Raw genomic sequence first — 23,814 nt, forward strand, 5'->3', positions numbered from 1 at the left:
GAATTAATTTGGTAGTGCACTCATTTCTTGTTTGAACAAGGAGGGCAACAAGACTTTGAGCAGATCTACAGATTTCCAAGAAACAATTTAAATCAAACAAATGTATAACTATAGCAGTTCGTTAAAGTTATTGTTCATTCAAGTCTGTTTTCAGACTTCAAATGGTCTAATGTTGAGTAGTCCACATCCTACGCCATTAGTGTTATAGATCCAGCTGTATGCTTCAAAATTAAATGAAAACCCTGAATGTCATTCAACCTACCCAGTAGCCTTGTATTTTGGCCTACTTAATTGTATTAATGTTGTTTTTTAAAGTATTGGTTCATTCTTACCAGTTGAACATTTATTTCGATAGGAAGCGTGCTTTAAACACGTGGTTGGAAAGCTTCAGTCTGCTGTAGAGGGAAAATTATGAAACAGCTAAGCAGTCAGTAACAAGAACCATGTGTCCACCCCCCCTTTCCCCATCTGCGCCCTTCAAGCCCTCATTTCACGCCCCCCCACTTCCCTCTTACTTCAGAACTGTTTTTGTTTTCCAAACAAGGCTCTCTGTACAGGAAATTGTGTACTTTGGGAGCATTCAGGAAGGCAGAGAGCACATTTCCTGTTAGGAATATGTCAACAAAAAAAGTGTGGATAAAAGGGGTCAGTAATCTCTAAACCAGAGAAACAGCAGTCAGCTATTCCCCTCCCCTGACTTCACTTCCCTCCCCTTCTCACAGTCTTGAAATTTCAAACCTCCATGCCACTCCAGTGCCACAACTACCATGACCTTCGAAACATGGATAAATTGAAAACTGGAAGCAAGAAGGATAAAGAAACAAACACAGAAACAATATTCCTGCGCCTCACTGGGTACATCTCCACAGATACAGGGGAGCCAAAGAAAAGGGAGATTGTCTGGGCGGGAGGAAAAGAGGAGCGAAAAAAGACAGGCAGACTGAGTAAAAAAACTACAACAGGAAACCAACTAATTCTGATGCTGTTTCTGCAAATCCTTCTGGGATAAATCACTTCAGAGGACTGCCATTCCCAATCCACATTTCCAGATATTTCACAATTATAACTGACTATGGTTTTTCCCTTATATTTTTGATAGATTGATTGGAAATGTATAAAGCACTAAGAAGCTAAAAGGAAAAGTGACGTCAACTTTATTCTTCTCACAAGGACTTTTCAGTCTCCCAAACTGTTAGTGTTGTTGGTCAAGATGTGAGTGGATGAATCCTTTTTGGGCGGTTTGTATGATTTTTACTTTTGGGCTTCAATTTTAGCCTTTCCCAGGGTCTGTTGGATCAATGGTTGTATATTTGAGGATTTGTTTGTTCTGAACTCCTGGACTAATAACTGGATCCAGATGAAGAATAAAGGAGCCAAGCAGAGGTCCAAAAAGAAAGGAAGTGAGAATGCATTTGACTGTGACTTGACAGAACATCTACAGAATTCAGGAAAAGACGGTAAACTAGTTTCTTTCGATGTTTATTATGTTGCTTCCCTTTTCTAGCAGATTTCAGCAGATTTCATCATGTCCCATAATAATGACCTCATGAATTCAGAATGCAAACAAACTGTTACAGCAACAGAGCCCAATTATTGGTCCATCATTATTTAATGTGTACTGGATTTATTGTGGGCATCGTCATATTTCATGTTTTCAGATTTATTAAACATAGTAATAACCTGAATAAACAACAAATAATAATAGTTATGATAATGTTAAAATAATAATACAGGATGATTTAGAAAACACTTTTCCAAATCCACCTACATTGAGAAAAGGTGTTCTCAGACCAAACACTTAACAATTTAACAACTTGGTCTAGATTAGGTAGACATTTTAATTTTTTATTGAGCTATTACAATGTTGGTACTTTAGTCTGAGAACAGCTTTTCCTAAATTCACAGCGAATTCTCGATGACTGTTCGATACAGGATATGTAATGGTGCAGTTGAATTATCAATACATGTTCTGTATGGAACACCTCTTAAGGTTTTAGGAGAATTCGGAATTAGATTGAGCCTTATTCAACACATATGTTAATTAGATTGAGCCTTATTCAACACCTATGTTTTCGGGCAAAGAATATGTTAAACCTCTGCTTTGGATGATTTGGTAAACTTGTGTGTGTGAGAAATTGGTTAGGAAAGATCCCAGCTGTTTAGATAGTTAACAGTTAGACAGTACATTATTTAGTTTAATCAGGTGTGTGATGCAGATATATGTTGCAATTTGGACATCAATGGACATATGTTTTACATTTCATGAAGTCCTTTACGCACCCACAGAGGGGATTTGTTACTTAGGGTGTGGCTCCTGGTGTTTTTGTCAACTTCTCACCAAGAGGCCTGCGTCTTGCTCTCTCTCGCTCTCTGTCTCTCTCTCTGTCTCTGTGTGAGGATTCTGGGTGGGCAACACTGTTCACAGGGGCAGTAGCAGCCGACAGATCAGAATTCAGACAACAATTTGAGGATGGGTGTGTTTACCCAGATAGTATTTGAATGGAGGTAAAAATAGTTGTATGAAGTGAGGTCATGCGATGTGACTTGGAAACCTTTTACTTTGAACAGATGGAACCGATTTAACAGCTAAACAGAATTGATAAAGTAGATCCTTTTTACACAAGACACATGTTTCTGTTACAGGGGGAGAAGGGACTATAATTTAATGTATATGGCTAATATGATACTTTTAGTTTTTATTTGTCAATTACAAGTGGCTTGTGATGATATCTGCTTTTGTTGACATGACACTGCAATATCAGCTGTTGTTGACTGTCACTAACTCTGTCTGACCCTAGATAGGGAAGAGAAAGAATGTTTATAATGACTTCATTTACACAGACAATTTACCTACGAGGATGTTATCCAATTTAACAATCAACAGCATCTCATTCAATAAGCCGTATTCTTAGATTCCTTTTGAATCCACGAGAAGATTTCCAGGCAAGCAGGAGTTTCGTTCTGAGCAAATACTCAAAAGTAATGGTGAATCAAATCCCATTCGGACCAGGCAGCTACCATTTTGACCACAGGCATGTCACTGCGAGTGTCTGTTCAGATGTGGGAGAACAGACTTTCATTCATACAGCCCATGGGAACCTCTGGGCAGATTGTTTCAAAGCTCCAAAGCTGGAATGAATTGTTTTCGTTTTGCTTGGCTAATGTTCAGCTGCATATCAGCGACATCCTCATGTCTACGTGCTTACTGATTTTATTGTTCAGGTTGTTGTTCATGAGATATGTTAAGAGTCTGAAAGTAAGGGAAACGATGTTTAAGCTGACATTGATCCATGCCACTGTTCCACTATAAGGTATTGTATAGCTTATATACAATAGCTCTGCATTCTCTGGGGACAAGACATCCACGCTTGTCATTGTGTGGCTAAAATGTTAAACAATCCACTGTCACTGGGCCATGCCACTGGCCAGATGGTTCCTCATCCCATTGTAAAGAGTTCTGGGAAGGGCCTCGTCATGGGGCGGCAGGTAGCCTAGTGGTTAGAGCGTTGGACTAGTAACCGAAAGGTTGCAAGATCGAATCCCCGAGCTGACAAGGTAAAAGATCTGTCGTTCTGCACCTAAACAAGGCTACATTTCTCTTCTAAGGTTGTTGAATATAATGGTTTGCCGATTTCAGTCCAGAGTGGAATCATTTTGGCAAAACGAAGTTAGCTATATCTGTTAGTTTTTCTTTCAGCATAGCAAGGAGGTAGACTAACATATTAACTGCTGTAGTCTATGCTATACTGTGCAAAAGAGGAGCTATACATATTTTATTTTCAGTTTAAATGTAATATAAAGGTGTCCCTTGATTTCCAATAATATATTAGTGTAGAAAGCGACCCTACGTTCCTCCTGAATACAGAATTGTAGATAACATATTTTCCTGTGTGGCTCAGTTGGTAGAGCAGGGTGTTTGCAACACCAGGGTTGTGGGTTCGATTCCCACGGGGGATCAGTACGGATCATTTTTTTTAAATGAAATTTATGCATTCACTACTGTAAGTCGCTCTGGATAAGAGCGTCTGCTAAATAACTAAAATGTAAATGTAAGAAAAGAGACCCCACTAGGGAATAAAGTTTCAAAAGCAATAGAGAATTGGGTGGTAACATTTTGAAAGGCCATTTTCTATTAGAGGAAGTGTCACAAGTAATACCAGCTGCAAGGATTGGGTGTGTCCACCTTCCTCTGAAACAAACAAACCATGTTTAACTTCCTGAGAAATTCCACCTTCTTCACAATCAACAACCTTATGGAATAAAAAGCAGAGCTACTGTCTAAAGTATGTTTAGAATAAATAAGTACTGATACAATTTATTGTAATGGAAATCTGTTTCTCCCAAACTGCCCTTCTCTATCCTTCTCTGTCATGGAAAAAAAGGGTTGACTCAAAGAATGAGCCAAAGATCCAGATTCTGTTTATAGCACACACAGTATTAAAGGTCCAGTGCAGTCAAAAAACTTGATTTCGTGTGGTTTATTTGTATTTCCACACTACGAGGCTGGAATAATACTGTGAAATTCTGAAAATTATTGATTATGCCCTTTTAATGTAAGAGCTTTTTGAAAATACAGCCTGAAAATTTTGCCTGTTTTGATGGGATGGAGTTTTGGTCTCACCAGTCGGTAAATTAGTTAATAGACCAATAAGAAAGAGTTCCAAACCTCTCTGCCAATAACAGCAAGTTTTCCGTTTTCCCCTCCCCACTCAAACCACTCCCAGACAGTCCTAGCCAAAAAGCTATTTTTGTTTCTTGTTGACCATTTTAATTGAAAACAATCACAATAAGGTACTTAATCGTTACCCAGAAATAATCTGATATTGAGATAAAATGGCTGCATTGGACCTTTAAACTGACCCTGTCTAGTTCACAGAGGCACTCCTCTTTCTGCTTCATGTCAGCAGTTGAAATGGAATGCCAGAATTTTCCTAACTGCTAAAACCCAAGTTGCCACGTTTGCCATTCACCTCCCTAGACTGAAAAAGTTGCCTATTACAGAAAACCTATATTACAATTTCTCTCATAAATCATAGCTTATTAACATAACTTAGTAAACAAAATCCTAGTGACGACAGTGTTATATGTTGACCTTCACCTCTTAAAATCTGTATGTTGCCAGACTGGACCCTCCAATTGTTTTTATTTGGTTTGCTATGTATGTGTGTCTTTTGATGTCGAATGTATGGTTAAAACAATCTTTTTTTCAATCTTTTTTTTTCAGTTCCTCAAGTTTTAAGGACATGTGCAGAGTTCATTGAGAAACATGGTGTTGTGGATGGAATATACAGGCTCTCGGGAGTCACCTCAAATATCCAGCGACTAAGGTAACTATTTTAGCCACATAAAGTGCCTTCCAAAAGTATTAGGACAAGGAAGTCAAAGTTGGTGTTTGGTGCTCTATACTTAGCATGTTTGAACAGTAAGTTTATAGATTTAGGCCATTGTGAACATACCATGTTGGACAACTTATGTCTATCCAATATAAACACACGTTTCTACATTTCAATCTTACAAAACATACATATACATTACTAGAGGAGTGTGGAAGCGTCATACGTCTCCAGCTGTACATAACCATGTGTTTGTGTGCTTACTTACAGACAGGAATTTTGCTCTGAGTTGTGCCCTGACCTCACAAAGGAGGTGTACCTCCAGGACATCCACTGTGTGGGCTCCTTGTGCAAGCTGTACTTCAGGGAGCTACCCAATCCCCTGCTCACTTATGAGCTTTACAAGAAATTCACTGTGAGTACTGTTCAAAGAGGTAGGGTCTCTACCTGTCCGTAATGCGCCCACTTTGTTAACCAGAATGTCTCTTTGATTTATATTAGGAATGAGTCCTTTAATAGTGAGTCACATTCAAAGAAAGAATGACATGCAACATTGATAATACTTGACTTTTACTGTGTAGGACACCGTCTCAGTCCAGGAGGACCATGAAAGGCTACAACATATCCAGGACGTCATTAAAGAGCTACCACTCCCCCACTTTAGGTAAAACTCACGTCAGCCCTTTTGCTGCCTCTGTGATGTACCTTTCCATTGTTTATATGTGGTTAAAAAGCTAAACAAATTGTGTTTGTCCTCTCTCTTCAGGACTCTGGAATATCTTACCAAGCATTTGGCCCACCTGGCCACCTTAAGTCCCCAGACTAACATGCACACCCGCAACCTGGCCTTGGTATGGGCTCCAAACCTATTGCGGTGAGCTCTACACTAATTGTACACAACCCAATATTACCTTATCCAAGAACATACTAAAACACTTATATGATAACTATATTTTGTTCTTCCATTTTGTTTGAGTTATACTCCAGCTGATATTTAATGTAAAATACCTCCTTGGTTGTGACTGAAAGCATTTCTACTTTCTCGTTTGGCTATGTGTTTTGTAGCTCGAAAGATATTGAAATTACATCCTGCAATGGGGACATGGCTTTCCAGCAGGTGAGGGTTCAGCAGACTGTGGTTGAGTTCATTTTAAATCACACTGAGCAGATCTTCAACCATGCAGCTGCACCAATAAAAACGAAAGAAGGTACGTTGTTTGAAAGTGTTGATTGTGTGCATTTAGAGACTTCCTGAATGTTGCCCTCTTATCCTAATTTTATGTTGCCATTGGAAAACACATTGTATTTACTGTCCTCCTTTCTACCTGATGCCAAAAGGATTTTTTTTAAAGACATTGTTTCGCTACAGGACCCAGTTTGATGTGTGGGGAGAAGTATGCCACTCTTCCTATCAGTGGCCAGGGTGGGCCAATGAAGCTGATGAGCCTAGAGGAGGCCCAGGCCCGCTCCCTGAGCCCTAACCACCCAGCACGGAAAGAGCGACAACGGGAGAACAGTCTACCTTACACCAGCACTGCCACACTGTACCATACCGTCATAGACATATCGGATACCAAGTGAGATGGATGAGAATTCAACTGACTGATTTATTTAGTATACTTAACAAACATGCTTAATACACATCCTCTGGGCTGCCAGGCACCTGGATACATTTGGCAGTGAAAACATGAATCAAAAAACACCTGGTCAAACATACTATACAATCTAACAATAACCCCGAAACAGAGTACACAGTAAAATACCCTGCAAATAAGTCTAGGTTGATTGTACTGTTTTAGCAATATGTATGTTCATTTGTATTGTTTTGTTGTACATTTTGCTTTTGCTCTTCAATGCACACATTGAACTTCAACAAATAACATCCAAACAAGCCATGTTGTTAACGTACTTCATCTCCCTGTCTGTCAGAGGAAAGGTTTCTGGGAAATCAAAGAAGTGGAAGTTCATCTTCAACCTGGGCAAGTCTGTGACGGACTCTAAGGGAAGACTGAGCCGGAATGGGAGCGTGTTTATGAAAGCACAGAACATCACAGGTAAAGCATGATGAATATGCTTATCAACCAATATAGTGAACCCATTTCACTGCTAAGGCTAAATGATATATCAAGGTTGCAATAGAATGTGTACTATCTTACTATGTTTCCCATGATAAATTAAATGATCAAATGAAAATTAATATCACACAAATAAACATGCTACTTGAAATAATTGAGATTATGATACAGAATAAAATAACATGACTACATTGTTCGTTCACAGAAAAGGCAGCTATCCGACCAGCGAGAAGCATGGACTCTTTGTGCTCTCTGCAGACAGGTGGGGCTGAATGCACAACATTGTATACAAAACACTTGTGTCATCGTTAAATCTACTCACAGCAGTTCTCTCTCCTATAAACAAATCTTCATTTGCTTTGTAAATAAGGCTGAGACGATGTGTATCTAACAATTTGCTTCTCGTTTGATTTCCAACACAGATGATGACAAGGCAGGAAAATTCAGCTCTGCAGACGGGGCCAACGGTTTCTTTGCGCCCGGCATAAAATCCAGAACACTTGAATCTGACACGCTCCATGATGTCAGTGAACAGGACCAGGGGCGGGAGTTTGAGATGAAGAGATCGAGCGAGGCCACAGGTGGCAGCAGCCCTAACATGAAGAGAAGGGGCTCTCCACGCGTCTCACCACCACAGCAGAAGGCTCTACCCGAACAACTGAAGGTTTTCAAAGGCGATGATGACCTCAGCAGCTGCCAGCCCAGCTCCCCTAAGAACAGGAGGATGCTGTGTTCTGGCTCCACCCACAGCAGTGCATCCAGGCCCTCCTTCCCTGGAAGTCTCTTTCCAGAGTCCTCCCCCAGGCATCAGCGCAAGGCTCTCAACATATCAGAGCCCTTTGCTGTGTCTGTGCCCCTGAGGGTGTCTGCAGTCATCAGCTCCAACAGCACTCCCTGCAGGGCACAAGGGAAGGAGAGGCCTGCTGCAGCTGCTCTGAAACCAAGCAGAGAGACCTCTCAGTCAGAACAGAGTGACAGTAGTGCCAGCTCAAGTTACAGAGAGCACCCCCTTGGAGAGAGCAGTGTTGTGAGTGAGAGCATTATCTACAGTAACAGCAGCTCAACCCCTCTGGAAAAGGAGGAGAGACCAGCAGAGGAGAGGAGCAGAGAGGAGGCAGTTTTCAAAAGGGTGACAGAAGGTAGGTAATGTTCACCTGTTTACATAGAAAAAAAGCCTGTGTGTGCTCAGATTAAAAACCTTCCTCATCATCCATGGTAATATTGTCTATTAATAAAATAATTACATATCTATTTATTTTATTAGTTTCGAGAAGTGAAGGAGAGGTGAATGGTGTTCAAGGGAAGGTGGAAGTATCTGACCGGAGACAGTCTTCCACTCCCACCACAAGAGAGGAAGATCAAGAGAAACAGCAATTTCCTGGGAAACAACTGGACAACCCGCCAGCACCACAGTATGAGCCAAAAGAACTGACACAACTGGTATGTTTACTCTCCAGTTTAACACTGTGCTTCATCACAGATAATATACAAAGAATAACACAATGACAATGACTGTCGCTTTAATAAGCATTTGTAATTCATGTTTTGCAGGATATGGGATCTTTACCTATCAAGGAAGAGCTGTGGTCTGACCTCCATCTTGAGCTGAAAATTACTGAGCCTGAGATTGACATTATGGACGAGGAGTTTATGCCTGTTTTCTGTTCCACTAAGAAAACTTGTGAGGATGTTAAGGCATTGCCAGATGCTCCAGCAAAAAGAAGAAGCAGCCTTCCAACTCACTCGTTATTATATAAGGGACAGCCTTTGATGCCCGTCAGGCCTGCACTGACCTATCACGGTGCTGACACAGTAGCACATACAGCAAGAAAGCACTCCTCAGACACACAATTTCCAAATGACAAAATGTTACATTTCATGGTCGGCACAGATATGAAAAATACACCTCTACACGCTGCTGATTCAACAGATAAAACAAAAAACAAACTACACACTTGCTCAAAATCTAAGCTCCCAGAAACCGATAAACCCACTTTCGTCAAGCCACGGCCTGTGGTTACTCACCTCGCAGAGCCAAGTTTACATTCTACTCAACAAAGCCAGGTCACAAAGAGTTTGCAGCCAAGGGATGTCGTAACAGACATAGGCATGCCTGTAGCAGAGAAAGGAAAAGAGCCATCAGGGAAAAGTAAAAGTCAAGATGGGGTCAAAGGGGTTTTCCATGACAATGGAAAGAATGCTTTGTCAGTTGTCATGGGAGGCATTGAGAGGCTTTCAATATGTTTGGAAGAAAGACCCCACCACACCTTGGGGCTACCACACCAAGACGATGAGGATGGATGTGGAGGACACTCCGAGTTGGAGGACTTGGAGGAGGAACCTTGGGAGGAGGTCTTCCGCTCCACCAAACAGTGGGTAACCAGTCCTCTCCATTCACCCACACTTAAGGATTTGTTTGGAAATCTAGATGTGTCATCGTCTTGTTCTGCAGAAGAAGGTTTGAGCTCCAAAGAACTAAACGTTCCTCCTCTATCTAGAGATGACAAATCAACAAATGGATCATGTCCTTTTAGGAGCATAGAAGTGTTCCCAGGAAATAGCTCTCAGGCATGCAGCAGCAAAACAGAGACCAAAATCACACATCTACTTCCCTTACCCTCCAAAACCACCCTGGTCGGTGATGATGCAACGAGAACACTAAGAGGAAACAGCTGCACAGCCAAACAGAAAAACACCTCCTCCTCCCAGAGGTTTCACAGACAGATGTCTTATGAAGCATCTCATTCAGAAAAAATAGAGCAGAACAGCTTTTCCAAACACAGGCCCTACTCACTCAATTTGGATTTAGGACATCGACGCATCAGAGACATTTCTAATCAGCAAAACCTTGAATCAGCTGAGTTGTCCTCCATTCAGAGAGGGGCAGTGACACCGTCTGAGACCAAATCCAACGGCCTGTCCCAGGAACTGGAGCTGTTCCTGAGCCATCGACAGGCCCCTGTGCGCCGGAATTCGGCCCCCGTCAGTGTGTCGTCTGTCAGGACGGCCTTCATGGTAAAAACGTGTCAGGCTAAAGCCGTGCCTGTCATCCCCCCCAAGGTGCAGTACAGCCACATACCTCATCCCAGGCAAGACAAGGGCTCTGGTGCAGGAAAGGGACCAGAGAAAGAATTCACAAAAACCAGGGGAGATAAACTAGATCCTGTACCTCTTCTTCCCTCTATGAGGGATCTAAAGGAGGAGTTGGAGAATAAGGAGCCAGTGCCCAAATCCCAAATAAGGCAGCCTATTGCAGAGAAATCTACAGAGACTAATAAAACTACAGCTACTTCAGACCCCCCGGTGCTGAGGAGGAAACGCTCCTCCAATGCAGAGGCCTTTTCTGATTGTCCAAGACCTGAACGGTCTACGGTTCTACAAAGGCCATCCTTTAGGAACCGCCAGAGACCACAGAGCCTCATCTTGTTCAGTCCACCCTTTCCCATCATGGATCACCCACCGCTGGGGGATGATGCCAAGCTCATCCTCTCGCCCATCAGAAGTCCAACTGAAACATCAGCACTTGATGTCTTTTCAAAAGAGATGGCAGAGAACCTCAGGACCCCAGAGGGGGTGACCCTGCGGAACAAAATGACAATACCCAAGAGTGGACAGAGACTGGAGACCTCGACCAGCTGCTTTTATCAGCCACAGAGGAGGTCCATGATATTTGACAGCAGAAACCACAGGCAGATTGAATGAGACACCGGACAGTTTAACCAGTCATGTAGCTACATGCCCCTCAGACTATGTTTCTCAACACTACTCTGGTTATCCTCCTTTTCATCCTCCCTGTTCTTGGACTAATGTAAATGATTTGAGCAATATTGGGTCTATAAATCTACCTTTGATATGAAACTATTTGGGGAAAATAAGTTTCTTTGTTTCCAATGCTCCACCAATCACCTCTCTATCCTGCACTAAAATAAGTAATCTGGACTCGTGGTATGTGAAGATGTGTGTATTTTAGCCCAAATCATATGCAGTAATTATCAATATTCAAATTATATTGTTTTTATTCAAATGTTAGACATATTTTGTAATGTGCATATGAAGGATAGACAGCCAAAGAGAGGAAAATGTTACATCAACCCATATTGCCATTGGTATTTCAGAGAAGCCATGTACCGGTAGTTTATTTGTTTACATCTCGTCATTAGCAATCACAAGATTGCCTTTTGGCAAAGACAGTTGTACCTTCAGTACTAGCTAGCTACTTTGTTATTAGTTATACCTTATGTCTTAAATATGTTTGCGAACTGAATAATGACTTCATATAGTATGAACCCGCTGACGTCCAGCTATTGTCACTGTGATCAACTTTTATCATAACAGTATCAGGGTAGTGTTTTTTCAACATTCTACGTAATGAGAACTGCAGAAAACTGCTCTTTTAGTTTTAATTGTATTATGGACACTAATAGTATTTATTTATCCAACTATTAATCTATAGATAGTCATTAACACACTTGACCAATTCTTAGTTGTTTTTTTGTTGTTACTTTTAAGATGGACAGAGTGTGTTCTCTTTATTGGTTTGTAAAGTAATGTTTTGGTAAAGTCCGATGTGCTTTTAGAATGAGGAGGCCAGATGACAGAAATACCTAAAGTGTCTGATGTGATAATTTTATCTTAAAAACGAAGCTTTGCTGAGAAATGTTTTGAGTTATAATCAAAAGGAATTGAGGGAAATGGATGTGCTGGCACTTATAATGGTGTAGATTGTGAAAAAGAGGACTCAAACACTATGCATTAAATGTTGTGAAGATTTAAAAAGATATCAGAACAGGGATTCTGGTTGTTTGCAGCTGTGTTGACATAATACTACGCTTGTAACCTGTACAATTTTGTATTGAGCAAAATTGAATGTATTATGTATAGCAACAAAAAATGAAGAGTACAGATTATTGTATGGGACAATTTCCAAACTTTTTTGAGAAAGGTAATTTGAAAAATAAAATTCTATTTAGTACATTTATTGGTTCTCTTAATTTTGATTAGAGACATTAAAATGTAATGAATTGTAAGGTCATTTGTTGATCAGAACAAAAAAGTGTTATATTTGCATTACTTCTTTACTGGTAGGTCTGAACTGAAGTTTATTTGAGGATTTCTTTGTTGGTCATCCTCAGAAATCCAACTGAGTGTAGTGGAAAATGACTCCCAGTATCACAAAGAACTGCAGGGAAAAACAAAGAAAACCGTTGATCCAATTCTCCATATCGCTTTTTTCAAAAAAATTTCCACCACATTTAAAGGGGCAATCAACAGTTGCTACATCAATTTTTGAGATTATAAATTCACTATATGTACCCACTGATTCTCATGACTCATGAGCTTAGTTTAACTGTTGTACTCCATCAGAACCCAAAATATAAGCTTGTTTAACTCAAATCCAATTTTATTTGTCACATCCGCTGAATACAACAGGTGTAGGTAGACCTTACCGTGAAATGCTTACTTACAAGCCCTTAACCAACAATGCAGTTCAAGAAAGAGTTAAGAAAATATTTACCAAATAAACGAATTTTTTTTAAATAAAAAGTAACAATAAAATAACAATAACGAGGTTATATACAGGGGGCACCGGTACCGAGTCAATGTGCGGGGGTACAGGTTAGTTGAGGTAATTTGTACTTGTAGGTAGGGGTGAAATGACTAGTGTTTGTAAACAAAGTAAATGTAAACAAACACTGTATAGCCTCAAAACATGGTTAGAACTTTCATTTTTATGTCATGGATGGTCAGGTCTGCATCCATCGCTCTGTTTCTGAATTTAAGAGTGATTATATTTCTCCAGCCCTATCCTTCACTTTTTTTTATCGAAACAGTGGTGGGGACATGCATTGATATTGTTTCTACTGCTGATTGGCCCTTTTAAGGGGAATTTTAAGTAATGCCATCTTACAATATTTAGGCCTACATGATGAAACAAAACTTATTTTGATTAATGCATACATTGTCTCAATGCTAGAGCAACTACATTTGTTTCTGCAGTGCAGATTTGTTTGAATACTGTACTATTGCATACAAAACACATTTCATGCTTATGGATAAGGAAGTCTTTACTCACTGTCCAACACAATATGGCGAATCCAAACCATGAGACTCCAAAGCCGTGTCTGATCAAAGGACCCGCAATGTAATCATAACAACCCTAAAAGAAAGATAGATTACATTTTATATTAGAGCGCTGTACTGTTTAATGCAGCATAACCCCTCTAGGCACCTCCATCATTTAACCACACTTTATTCAGATCGAAGCTTAAAAAAAAAAAAGGTTATTAAATGGTTCTTCATTGTCCGTTCATGGAAGAACTATTCACAATAAAAACTTGGTAAGTCACTTTATAAAAAATATTACTTATGATTTTTTCAATTAACAATTAGATATGTATTTTCATGGTAACTTGAACATGAAATGATCTATCACGCTAGCAATCCTAGCTAACGTTAGATAACGTTATTTACTGCTAGCCAGCTTGTTAGCTAGGGAACCCTTTGCTAAACCATTTTTGCTGCACTCCCTCAGTCTTTTGGGGTTTAGGGGTTTGTGGGGCACTCAATAATGAGGGGATGGTGAACATTTCAGTGTGGTCATTGACAAAGTCAGCTTTGAGAATTACCTGTGCATGCAGGAAAGGGCTAACCCCGATTTTGCAGGCATCTAAATGGCTGATGGCTCCCATAGCGTCCTGCTGACAGCATTGTCTGGGCCAAGGATAATCAGCATCTGTGTTCTGCTGCCTGAAGTGGGACTCATACTTCACCCAATCCTCTGGCCCGTACACTCCACAGCACTTAGACTGCAAGAGGAGCACTCTGGTTACTAAAATGCGTCAGTTAATAGGGACAGTTCAAGACCATAAACGATTTTACATTACCAAACTGTGGTAGTATAGAACAGTAAGTAAATAATAAATCATAATCAAGTAGTCAGTACCACTGGGCAAAAACTGGTTGAATCAACGTTGTTTCCACATCATTTCAACCCAAAAATTTGATGTTGAATCAATATGGAAAACTGATTGGATTTGCAAAAAGGCATCAATGTAAGGACATTTCATATTTTTCTCGCCCATCTTTTAACCTAAATCCAATAACATGGTGACATTTGTTGTTGATTTCACATTGAATTCATGTTAGTTGTCAACTCAACCAAATGCAAATCAAAACTAAATGGTGAACTGATGTCTGTGACCAGTGAAGTAGGCCTAGTTACCTCAGTCATGAACCGGTTCCATGTTTCTGTTACCCTGTTGATTACATAGATCTGGTCCTGGGTGCTGGGCAGATTATCTGGTAGTGGTTTGTTGTAGTTCTGTAGCATTTGCTTCAGGAAGAGGTCGGGGACAAACTGAGGAGATGCATCAAAATGTTGAGAAGATAGCCAAACACTGGTTTTATTTAACATTTTTATTTCAACTTTATTTAACTAGGCAAGTCAGGTAACAGTAAAATCTTATTTACAATGACGGTCTACCCCGGCCAAACCCTCCCCTAACCCGGACGACGCTGGGCCAATTGTGCGCCGCCCTATGGGATTCCCGATCACGGCCGGTTGGGATACAGCCCGGGATCGAGCCAGGGTCTGTAGTGATGCCTCTAGCACTTCAATGCAGTGCCTTAGACTGCTGTGCCACTCGGGATCCCTTATTCCATTTTTTATCATAATATTGAGTGTAGCAAAATCTGAAAAATAATATGCCAAGACCATTTTAACAATATATTAATCTTAATGATTTACCCAGTCTTTATGTGTTGCAGCAGTAATAGCTGATGCCACCTCAAATGCATATATGATCACCATCAGGAGGATGTACTACAGTTAAAACAAAAACATGTCGAGTCATGAGTTTTCTGGCCAAATGTTCCAGCAGGCCAAACCAATTATGTTTTTCAGTCAAAAGGATAATATTAGAATGCCTTTAATAGCATAAGTATACAGGCATAGAATGCCTTTAAAATATTATTGTTGGAGATGTGACGGGTATAGCAGAACAACTCACAGCTAGTAGGATGTTTCTTTTGGACACAACTATGGCGTGCATTCCCAAGATCGACGTGCAGAAAAGGGCAAACCCAGTGAAAAGGCCTATCCAGGCTCCCCTCCAGATGCTGTCATTTCCTGTGGCATACACTAAAACATACAATCCGCCCCGATCCGATATGAAGAAGATACACATGGCCATCAAGGCAATCCCGCAGCACTGAAAACAGAGGGGAAAGGGGAAGGGGGATACCTAGTCAGTAGTTGAGACAAATGAAATCACAGGTAAATACATTTTTTTTTCAATTATTTTTTTAAACCTTTATTTAACTAGGCAAGTCAGTTAAGAACAAATTATTATTTACAATGACGGCCTACCGGGGAACAGTGGGTTAACTGCCTTGTTTAGGGGCAGAACAACAGATTTTTATCTTGTCAGGTCGGGGATTCGATCCAGCAACCTTTAGGTTACTGGCCCAACCACTAGGCTACCTGCCGGCCCTCACTATTTCATATTAGTCAAACTTACTGCAATAACCAAATTGCCCCAGATAATCAAGGCTCTAAAGCAGCGGTCCTTGGTGTCCAAATCAGGTGTCATGTTTCTTCTCTGTATCAAAAGTAAAACATAAATGAGTAATGTGCTTAACATTTGTGCGTAGACAGTTATAAACTAAACCAGTCACTATAGTCAAGGTAGTGGCATAAACATTTGTACATCTATAAATGTATTAATGAACAACAAGTAAATTCTAAAAGTACAAGACCAGACTGGACTTAAAACCCAATGTGTTATGATGATTCAGGTGACACTGTGGCCTGTAAATACAGGTGTGGATCAAATATACATGGTGTCAGATTGAGAGGTGTTGTTGTTCTCAGGCAGACAGGAATCTGTGTGACAGCAGAATCTCATAAAGAAAATAGAACTATAAAACCGACCAGTATGATTAATAACGGTCTACAACCTTCTTTCAGACAGACTGAATACTAGCTCTATCAGTCAGACAAAATCACTAATTTTCATACAAAATCCTGTAAATAACAGTGTTAGTAGGGAACTGATCCGTGCCCTGTCATTGCAAACCACAATACAAGTGAAGACCCTACTAAATGAAACTTAAAAATTGTCATGCAAGTTGCAAAAACTATTATGTTTACAGTAAGATGTATTTGGTAACACCAGTAGCCCAGGCAAAACTGAGGTACATTCTAGATCAACTCACAGAACTCTTGACCTTCATGAGTATCCCATTATTGTGGTACACTTACAAAAAAGGGTTCTGCGGCTGTCCACATAAGAGAACCTCAATGGAAAAGGTTCTACATGGAACCCAAAAGGGTTCTACCTATGGCTACAGTCGAAGAACCCTTTTTGGTTCTAGATAGCACCATTTGTTTTCTAAGAGTGTATTTTAAATATCACTGAAGCGTCATATGTGTAGTAGATGTGAAAACAAACACAGATAAAGGCTTACCTTGGTAAACAGAGTGACCTGTGAGAGACATCCACAACCAAATAAAGAATGAACGCTCCCCGCGACTGGTCTTTCATTGAAGTAACATGAGATTGTGAAACCTGTTTGGTTAGTTTTGAATGTTTATTGTAAAAGCAAGACAATCCTGAGTCATTACAAACAAAAGTGACCCAAGATAACACCTTGGAACAGACAGTTGATTCTCAACTTTAATGACTGTATTTCCGCAAAACCAAAACTTAATGGACCACCAAATTGGGAAACTGGTCCAAAAAGTGTTGTCATTGTTGCTAGATTTCATGTAGGCTGCTCACTTATAACAGTTCTGCCAAGTGGCAACTGAGTATGCCTAGGCCTATTCCAAATGGGAAACTATGACCATGTTCTTGGTTTAAAGTTTATCCACTGCATACAGTATGTCATAACTGGATGATCACTCGTTATAACCATAGCATTATGTTTTTCTGTTTTCTCGATCTGCCAATGGCTTGCAGTCTTTACAATGATTGGAGAATCATCTTGAAACATGAAAAGCATAGATCAGATAGTGTGCGTCGCTTGATCTATCACTATGTAAACTACACATGGTACCGGTCTGTCTCCATGGTGACATAACATGCCACTTTCTTCAGTCCTCTTGCTATGGTGGCTAACAGACCTAGTTACCATGGTCCTATCTATTATCAGTGATGGGCTTAAAGAGGATAGAATTCAAATTCTGAAGAATTACTTTGAATTCAAATTCTGAAGAATTATTGTTTCCCCAGAGTCTCATTATTTACAACGCTGTGGTGCCACGGGGGCTTACTCAAATGAAATGAAACGCATCAGGAGTTTCAAGGTCGATGTGTAGCTGTGGCAGACAGATAGCACAAGGGCCTGTAGTGGCCATTCCTTCACAGGCAGAGTACAGTATGTTTTTCTAAAATGAAAAAGTGGAGGAAGAAAGTGGGAAAAATTATATTAAGCATATAGGTTATTTTCTGAGATTAAATAGGCTAGAAGGGAGGGCGGGAAAAGGCCAGGTGCCCAGATGATAGCATTACATTATAGAGATAGCCAGAGAAAAAAAATCCTTCAAAAAAATTTAGAGAATCAATCATTTTGATTTGATTCATGTCGTTAATGCTTTTTAATGAGCTTTAACCTACAATTTATGAAACTTTGACTTAATGTCTTGAAAACGTCTAAACCCAGATTGCTTCATTATAGTGGCTCATCTGAATAGCCTATTTGGTGACTGGCTGAGCATTGAACAGTCTGCCTGGGATACAAAATAAAAAAGAAATATTTGTTTTGTATACTTCTGTTGCATTGAAGTTATTCTGCAATTGAGATATCAAAATTGTATCACAAGGTTGTTTGTATGTCTGGTCTTGCTAAATTGTAATTTGGACTATAAAATAGCTAGCCTACTTCACAATCAAGACTTGGTCTATAAATTGCTGAGGCAGTTTATAGTGTAACATAGCCTATGTGTATTCCTGTGAATGGCCTATGCTAGCTGGTGATTTGGAGTCCCCCCGGAGATATACAGACGACACTGTGAGCAATGAATTACGTTTTACTCATGACTGAATGATGCAGTTGTCTTCTGCAGTGCATGGTAGAACAGGCTGCTAGCCTACTCTATTTTCTCTGCTTTGCTGTTGGATTCTTCTCTGTTTCGAATCTTCAATTGTACCTGAGCAGGAAAAAGGGGGACTTTCCATTACTGAGCAGTTATATCCTTAAGCAATAAGCCACGAGGGGGTGTGATACATGGCCAATATACCATGGCTAAGGGCTGTTCTTAGGATAAGGAGTGCCTGGACACAGCCCTTAGCCATGGTATATTGGTCATATACCACAAACCCCCGAGGTGCCTTATTGCTATTATAAACTGGTTACCAACGTAATTACAGCAGTAAAAATAAATGTTTCGTCATACCCGTGGTATATGGTCTGATATACCACGGCTGTCAGCCAATCAGCATTCAGGGCTCGAACCACCCAGTTTATAATGTAGGCTACATAGTGAGGGGGATTCATGGTGACATCACAGGGACCCAACAACAACCCACCACCTCTGCTAAACAACCCAACTCTCATCCTCTGTTTATATGTGGCAATACACACAGGGTAAAAAAAAGAGCAATGAAAGGATTTAAAAGGGTTCAGGTTGCCTGGGCAGTATTACTGCCTTGATGCCAAGAGGCCAGGCAAAACATTTAATAGGCCTTGTTATTATATCTGTATGGTCTCTAGGCCTTTATCTAAAAACATAAAGGAGTCATCTAACCTGTTCTAACATGAACTGAAGAGGATCGTCTGGCCTGTCAAAAACCAGGTTCTCAGCAATCTCCTGTAGAAAGATCACACAAAAAGATGATTAGATTGGAAACACTCTATGCCCATGTTTCATGATCACCAACTTTTGTTTCACTTCAGAAGTAAGGTGCTTTTCTCACCTGAAAGATCTGAAGAATTTGATGACTTTCCATGTATTTTACAGAGCGCTCATAGGGGTCCAAGTAGGATGGCACAGAACATGAAGACAGTTCAGCAGTCTCTGTTATAAGCACTTTGTCTGTTGCTGGGTCTGCCATCTGAGTAGAGAAATTATTACATTGTCATTTTTCCATACTGCATGATATGACACTCCAAAAACCTGTATACAGGACTAGGAGGAGTTTCAGTGATGAAATTGGCATGAACAAGGACCTCTGAAGAATGAAAAAGTGAAATGGTCTGGCAAATTATCCATAACCTGTTTTTTATAGTGACAGGTTACTAGCATCACTGACAAGCATCACTACTCTGGACGGTTCTGACTTAGAATGTCACGCTCTGACCTAGGAGAGCTGTGTTTTCTCTGTTTAGCTAGGCCAGGGTGTGATAGGTGGTTGGGCATTCTATGTCTTGTTTTCTATGTTTTGGCCGGGTATGGTTTCCAATCAGAGGTGTCTATCGTTGTCTCTGATTGGAAGCCATACTTAGGCAGCCTGTTTTTCCTGTGTTTTTTGTGGGTAGTTGTTTTCCGTTTTAGTTGTAAGTACCTGACGGAACTGTCTGCTGTCATTTTGTTTATTTGTAAAGTGTTCATTCTTTTTTCATTAAACTACAAGATGAACATATTCCACGCTGCACCTTGGTCTACTCACTTTGACGCCTGTGACAGAACTACCCACCACAAGAAGACCAAGCAGCGTGGGCAGGATGACTGGACCTGGGAGGAGATCCTGGATGGGGCAGGACCCTGGACAAGGCCTGGGGAGTATCGCCGTCCACAATGGGAGATCGAGGCAGCGAAAGCGAAACAGCGATACTGGGAGGAACCCGAGAGGCAGCGCAAAAAAAAATTGGGGGGGGGGGGCACACGGGTAGATTGGCAAAGGCGGGTTTAAGACCTGAGCCAACTCCCCGTGCTTACCGTGGGGAGCGAGTGACCGAGCAAGCACCGTGTTATGCGGTGATACGCACTGTGTCGCCAGTGCGTACTCACAGCCCGGTGCGCTCGGTGCAAGCTCCTCACCGTGGCCGTGCTAGAGTTGACTGGCAGCCAGGGAGAAGTGCACCGGCTCAACGTATCTGGTCTCCAGTGCGTCTCTTCGGCCCAGGTTATCCTGCGCCTGCTCTACGCACGGTACCCCTCATTCACCAGCACAGCCCAGTTCGTCCTGTACCAGCGCTCCGCCCTTGCCGGGCTAAAGTCAACATCGAGTCAGGGCGGGTTGTGCCAGCCCAAGCACCAGACCTCCAGTTAGCCTCCACGGCCCAGTGTGCCCTGTGCCTGCTCTGCGCACCCAGTGTCCTGTGCATCTCCCCAGTCTGGTGAGACCGGTTCCAGCTCCCCGTAGGAAGCCTCCAGTGATGATCAATGGTCCGAAGCCTCCAGTGATAATCCATGGCACGAAGCCTCCAGTGATGATCCATGGCCCGGAGCCTGTAGGGATGATCCATGGCACGAAGCCTCCAGTGATGATCCATGGCCCGGAGCCTGTAGGGATGATCCATGACACGAAGCCTCCAGCGACGCTCCTCAGCCCGGAGCCTCCATCGACGCTCCTCAGCCCGGAGCCCCCAACGACGCTCCTCAGTCCGGAGTCTTCAGCGACGGTCTGCAGCCCGGAGTCTTCAGCGACGGTCTGCAGCCCCGAGTCTTCCGCGGTGGCCTGCAGCCCCGAGTCTTCAGCGGCGGCCTGCAGCCCAGAGTCTTCAGCGGCGGCCTGCAGCCCAGAGTCTTCAGCGGCGGCCTGCAACCCAGAGTCTTCAGCGGCGGTCGGCAGTTCAGAGCCTCCGGTGCTGATCCACGGTTTGGTTCCTCCGGCGACACAGAAGCGGGGGGATCAGCGGGCGGTGTGGGGGCTACGCCCCGAACCAGAGCCGCCGCCAATTATAGATGACCACCCGGACACTACCCAATAGGTTCAGATTTGCGGCCGGGAGTCCGCACCTTTGGCGGGGGGGGGGGTACTGTCACGCTCTGACCTAGGAGAGCTGTGTTTTCTCTGTTTAGCTAGGCCAGGGTGTGATAGGTGGGTGGGCATTCTATGATTCGTTTTCTATGTTTTGGCCGGGTATGGTTTCCAATCGGAGGCAGGTGTCTATTATTGTCTCTGATTGGAAGCCATACTTAGGCAGCCTGTTTTTCCTTTGTTTATTGTGGGTAGTTGTTTTAGTTGTAAGTACCTGACGGAACTGTCTGCTGTCATTTTGTTTATTTGTAAAGTGTTTATTCTATTTTCATTAAACTACAAGATGAACATATTCCACACTGCACCTTGGTCTACTCACTTTGACGCATGTGACATAGAATATGTGGACAACTACAAATATCTAGGTGTCTGGCTAGACTGTAAACTCTCCTTCCAGACTCATATTAAACATCTCCAATCCAAAATTAATTCTAGAATCGGCTTCCTATTTCGCAACAAAGCCTCCTTCACTCACGCCACCAAACATACCCTCGTAAAACTGACCATCCTACTGATCCTCGACTTCGGCGATGTAATTTACAAAATAGCCTCCAACACTCTACTCAGCAAACTGGATGTAGTCTATCACAGTGCCATCCGTTTTGTCACCAAAGTCACATATACCACCCACTACTGCGACCTGTATGCTCTCGTCGGCTGGTACTCGCTACATATTCGTCGCCAGACCCACTGGCTCCAGGTCATCTATAAGTCTTTGCTAGGTAAAGCCCCACCTTATCTCAGCTCACTGGTCACGATAACAACACCCACCCGTAGCACGCGCTCCAGCAGGTATATTTCACTGGTCATCCCCAAAGCCAACACCTACTTTGGCCGCCTGTCCTTCCAGTTCTCTGCTGCCATTGACTGGAACAAATTGCAAAACTAGCTGAAGTTGGAGACTTATCTCCCTCACTAACTTTAAACATCAGCTATCTGAGCAGCTAACTGATCGCTGCAGCTGTACACAGCCCATCTGTAAATAGCCCAGCCAATCTCCCTACCTCATCCCCATATTGTTTTTATTAACTTTTTTGCTCATTTGCACGCCAGTATTTATACTTGCACATCATCATCTGCACATCTATCACTCCAGTGTTAATTTGCTAAATTGTAATTACTTCGCCACTATGGCCTATTTATTGCCTTACCTCCTCACGCCATTTGCACATACTGTATATAGACTTTTTTTCTGGTTAAATAAAGGTGAAATAAAAACAAATAAAATAAAAAAGTGACAGGTTGTGAGAAATGAAGAAAATAGAACGTAGGTCTCTAATTGCGTTTTCTCTCATTACCCTATATCAGCACATAACTTTATGAACAGTAAAACGAAATGACTGAAATTAATTGACAAACACCTACCTTTTCGTATGACAAGTTATTGTTTTTCCTCAGTTACTACAAAATGTCAATGCCACTGATCTTTAGGCGCAGTGGTAGCTGAATGTGAACCTCCCCGGGGCGGGTGTTAGACGTTTCCCCAGCAACTGTAAACAAGAGCTTTTGTGAAGTCATGTATACAGTTTTCAACAGTATAGAAAGGCGCCCAGTTGTGAATTTGAACTAAAGACACCAGTCTGCCTAGTAGTAGAGAAGGGCTGGATACGAGATACCTTAGCAATTAGCAATATTCTCCCAATGTTTTATTATATCAATCATTCATGGAACAGCTACAAATTCCACTTATTGCTGAAATAATTTTGTTCATTGCATCAATAAATGGTGCTTTGTTTAAAATGATAAGTAACTGTAGAAACGGTTTAGACCAGATTAATCCATAAAAACGATTTAGACCAGATGAATCCATAAATATGCCTGCTATGACTAATTGATTTTAAAGTGTTAGGACATGTTCAAAAGAATGATCGTTGTATTCAGTTGGTGTCATGTCTACCACCGAATATTGTTTTTATATGTAGGTTAATAGTCTAGCAGTTAACAGCCCCTGTGATACTGAGTGTCCTCCCCTGAACCTGAACCCATAATAAAATGACATACAAATATCCGCCAGATGGCGCTCGTAATCAACTAAAAGTACACGTCTCACAATATCCGGAAATCTACAAATCGGGAAGAACATTTAGGCTACTGCCATGAGAAATGGCGTTTGTTTGACGCAACACCCAGCTATACTGTACATTGTTTGTAGTTATGAGATTTGTCTTACTGTACTAAGCGAAAAAGGAAATACGTTTATATCATTTTAATGGGCTACATTTTCTCAATGGTTCTCTTCCATGTTGTCTTTCATAATCTAATATAGTAGGCCGAAGCACGCGCATTATTGTTATTATGCTATGACACACGTAGCCCAATTATCTTACAACATAGCTTTATTCATGAAACATAACCTCCTGATAAGTATGAGAACGTAGATGACACTTGGGATTTTGCAGATACGTTCTACGTCGTGGTGTTGCCTGCAACTAATACCCCACGTTTAGAATATACAATAAACATTAACTTCAGCTCAGTTTA

At 41.5% G+C, this 23,814-nt stretch overlaps 2 protein-coding genes across 4 annotated transcripts; one reads left to right on the forward strand and one right to left on the reverse strand.

Moving 5' to 3' along the window:
• The first annotated feature begins 658 nt into the window (after positions 1 to 658).
• Positions 659 to 12,382, forward strand: LOC106563609 (rho GTPase-activating protein 31). Its single transcript, XM_014129333.2, has 12 exons — positions 659 to 1,457; positions 5,225 to 5,327; positions 5,604 to 5,748; positions 5,915 to 5,997; positions 6,100 to 6,207; positions 6,399 to 6,541; positions 6,703 to 6,910; positions 7,263 to 7,387; positions 7,614 to 7,670; positions 7,831 to 8,547; positions 8,673 to 8,848; positions 8,960 to 12,382. Exons 1-12 carry the CDS (start codon positions 1,358 to 1,360, stop codon positions 11,108 to 11,110), a joined length of 4,116 nt encoding a protein of 1,371 aa, XP_013984808.2. The 5' UTR covers positions 659 to 1,357; the 3' UTR covers positions 11,111 to 12,382.
• upk1b (uroplakin 1B) lies at positions 11,407 to 22,836 on the reverse strand. 3 transcript variants are annotated; one of them, XM_045688824.1, is made up of 11 exons: positions 22,699 to 22,835; positions 19,327 to 19,464; positions 19,158 to 19,220; positions 16,877 to 18,560; positions 15,928 to 16,008; positions 15,418 to 15,618; positions 15,156 to 15,230; positions 14,631 to 14,765; positions 14,035 to 14,214; positions 13,482 to 13,565; positions 11,407 to 12,587 (listed from the first exon to the last, which is right to left on the reverse strand). In XM_045688824.1, the coding sequence occupies exons 5-11, from the start codon at positions 15,997 to 15,999 to the stop codon at positions 12,537 to 12,539; spliced, it is 798 nt and encodes a 265-aa protein (XP_045544780.1). In that variant the 5' UTR covers positions 16,000 to 16,008; positions 16,877 to 18,560; positions 19,158 to 19,220; positions 19,327 to 19,464; positions 22,699 to 22,835; the 3' UTR covers positions 11,407 to 12,536.
• Between the last annotated feature and the right edge of the window lie 978 nt (positions 22,837 to 23,814).

The sequence above is a fragment of the Salmo salar genome, chromosome ssa11, assembly GCF_905237065.1.
Source record: "Salmo salar chromosome ssa11, Ssal_v3.1, whole genome shotgun sequence".
NCBI classification, from domain to species: Eukaryota; Metazoa; Chordata; class Actinopteri; order Salmoniformes; family Salmonidae; genus Salmo; species Salmo salar.

Bases quoted from the DNA above. Each gene is read 5' to 3' on its own strand.
- LOC106563609 (XM_014129333.2), top strand. From the start codon at position 1,358: ATGAAGAATAAAGGAGCCAAGCAGAGGTCCAAAAAGAAAGGAAGTGAG. The intron at 1,458-5,224 runs GTAAACTAGTTT...TTTTTTTTTCAG, and splicing joins ACAGAATTCAGGAAAAGACG to TTCCTCAAGTTTTAAGGACA. The intron at 7,671-7,830 runs GTGGGGCTGAAT...TTTCCAACACAG, and splicing joins TTTGTGCTCTCTGCAGACAG to ATGATGACAAGGCAGGAAAA.
- upk1b (XM_045688824.1), bottom strand. From the start codon at position 15,999: ATGACACCTGATTTGGACACCAAGGACCGCTGCTTTAGAGCCTTGATT. The intron at 15,231-15,417 runs GTGAGTTGTTCT...TTTTAACTGTAG, and splicing joins AAAGAAACATCCTACTAGCT to TACATCCTCCTGATGGTGAT. The intron at 14,766-15,155 runs GTAAATCATTAA...GCATCTCCTCAG, and splicing joins CTGCAACACATAAAGACTGG to TTTGTCCCCGACCTCTTCCT.